General features: G+C 65.4%; 1 protein-coding gene across 1 annotated transcript in view; it reads right to left on the reverse strand.

Moving 5' to 3' along the window:
- The window catches only part of LOC102038535 (S-adenosylmethionine synthase-like), a gene marked incomplete at its 3' end in the record, with an annotated part of 1,464 nt that extends 1,229 nt beyond the window's left edge, over positions 1-235 (reverse strand). The window contains 2 exon segments of the mRNA XM_014311160.1: positions 1-70; positions 148-235. The exon segment at positions 1-70 is cut by the window's left edge and continues 10 nt beyond it. Coding sequence (XP_014166635.1) covers positions 1-70; positions 148-235 — 158 coding nt within the window.
- Positions 236-1,093: the final 858 nt, after the last annotated feature.

The following is a 1,093-nucleotide window of genomic DNA, read 5'->3' on the forward strand; positions in this document are numbered from 1 at the left end:
TGGTAGGCCAGGTTGGCCCGGGGGGTGATCTCCCCCGCCAGCAGGATCATCCCGGTTTTGGCGACCGTCTCTGCGGGGACAAGGGTGACGTCAGCGTGTTGTCACTTCCACGTCACCCACCGGCTGTTCCCTGGTGCCCTTACTCACCACAGGCCACCTTGGCATCGGGGTCCTGCTTGAGGTGGGCGTCCAGGACAGCATCGCTGATCTGGTCGCAGATTTTATCTGGGGACATGGAGAGCAGGAGGCGTCACGGTGGCGTGGGACAGCCCAGCACAGCACAGCCCTTCCTTCCGGAGCCTCCAGCACGGGGATCGGAGCCCCATGACCCAGGAACCCCCCAGGGTGCACACAGCCCTCGCCTTGTCCCCAGCCTGGAATTCCAGGCATGTCCCAGTTAAGCTCCAGCTCCAACTAAGGCTGAGCCCTGTGGCACCACTGAGGGGATCAGACCCGTGTGCCAGCTTCCCAAATCTGCAGCACGCCAGCTCCCAGCAGCTCTGCCTCCAGCCAAAGCTGCTCCAGCCATACCCCACCAGACACCAGCTCCCTCCTGCTCCCGGGGGGTGTCCCAAGGGCCACCCGTGTTCCCAGGACTGCGGGTGTCCTTGGCAGCGACCTTCCGGGCAGGATCTGGGCGAGGACAAGGCAGCGCCCAGCTGGATGAGGGGAGGACGATGCCCCGGATGCTTTTTGGTGGGAAAGAGGGAGGTATCGGATCTCCCAGCCTCCAGAGCAAGCACAGGTTGTGCCATGGGGTTGGGGGTGCTGGAGGCAGAAGGAGCAGAGCTGTGGGGCGCTGTGGGGCCCGAGTGGGATCCGGAGCTGATGAGAGTTCGGGGGCTGCTCAGCGTGCTCTGGGTGCCCGAATGGACAGAGCTGAGAGGGTTTAGGGGTTCTGGGTGTGCCCAAGAAGCGGGCGCTGGGCGTTGGCAGCCGCCTCCGCAGATTAACGGTCATGTGCCCCGAAACGGCGAGGACAAAGAGCGGGAGAGACCGGCATCGGCCGGTACCGAGCCTGGGGGGCTCCAACCACCGCCCCGGAGATACCTACGGCACTTCATCACCGGCCGGGCGGCACCGCCGGCCACGG

The sequence above is a fragment of the Geospiza fortis genome, unplaced genomic scaffold, assembly GCF_000277835.1.
Source record: "Geospiza fortis unplaced genomic scaffold, GeoFor_1.0 scaffold658, whole genome shotgun sequence".
Lineage (NCBI taxonomy): Eukaryota > Metazoa > Chordata > Aves > Passeriformes > Thraupidae > Geospiza > Geospiza fortis.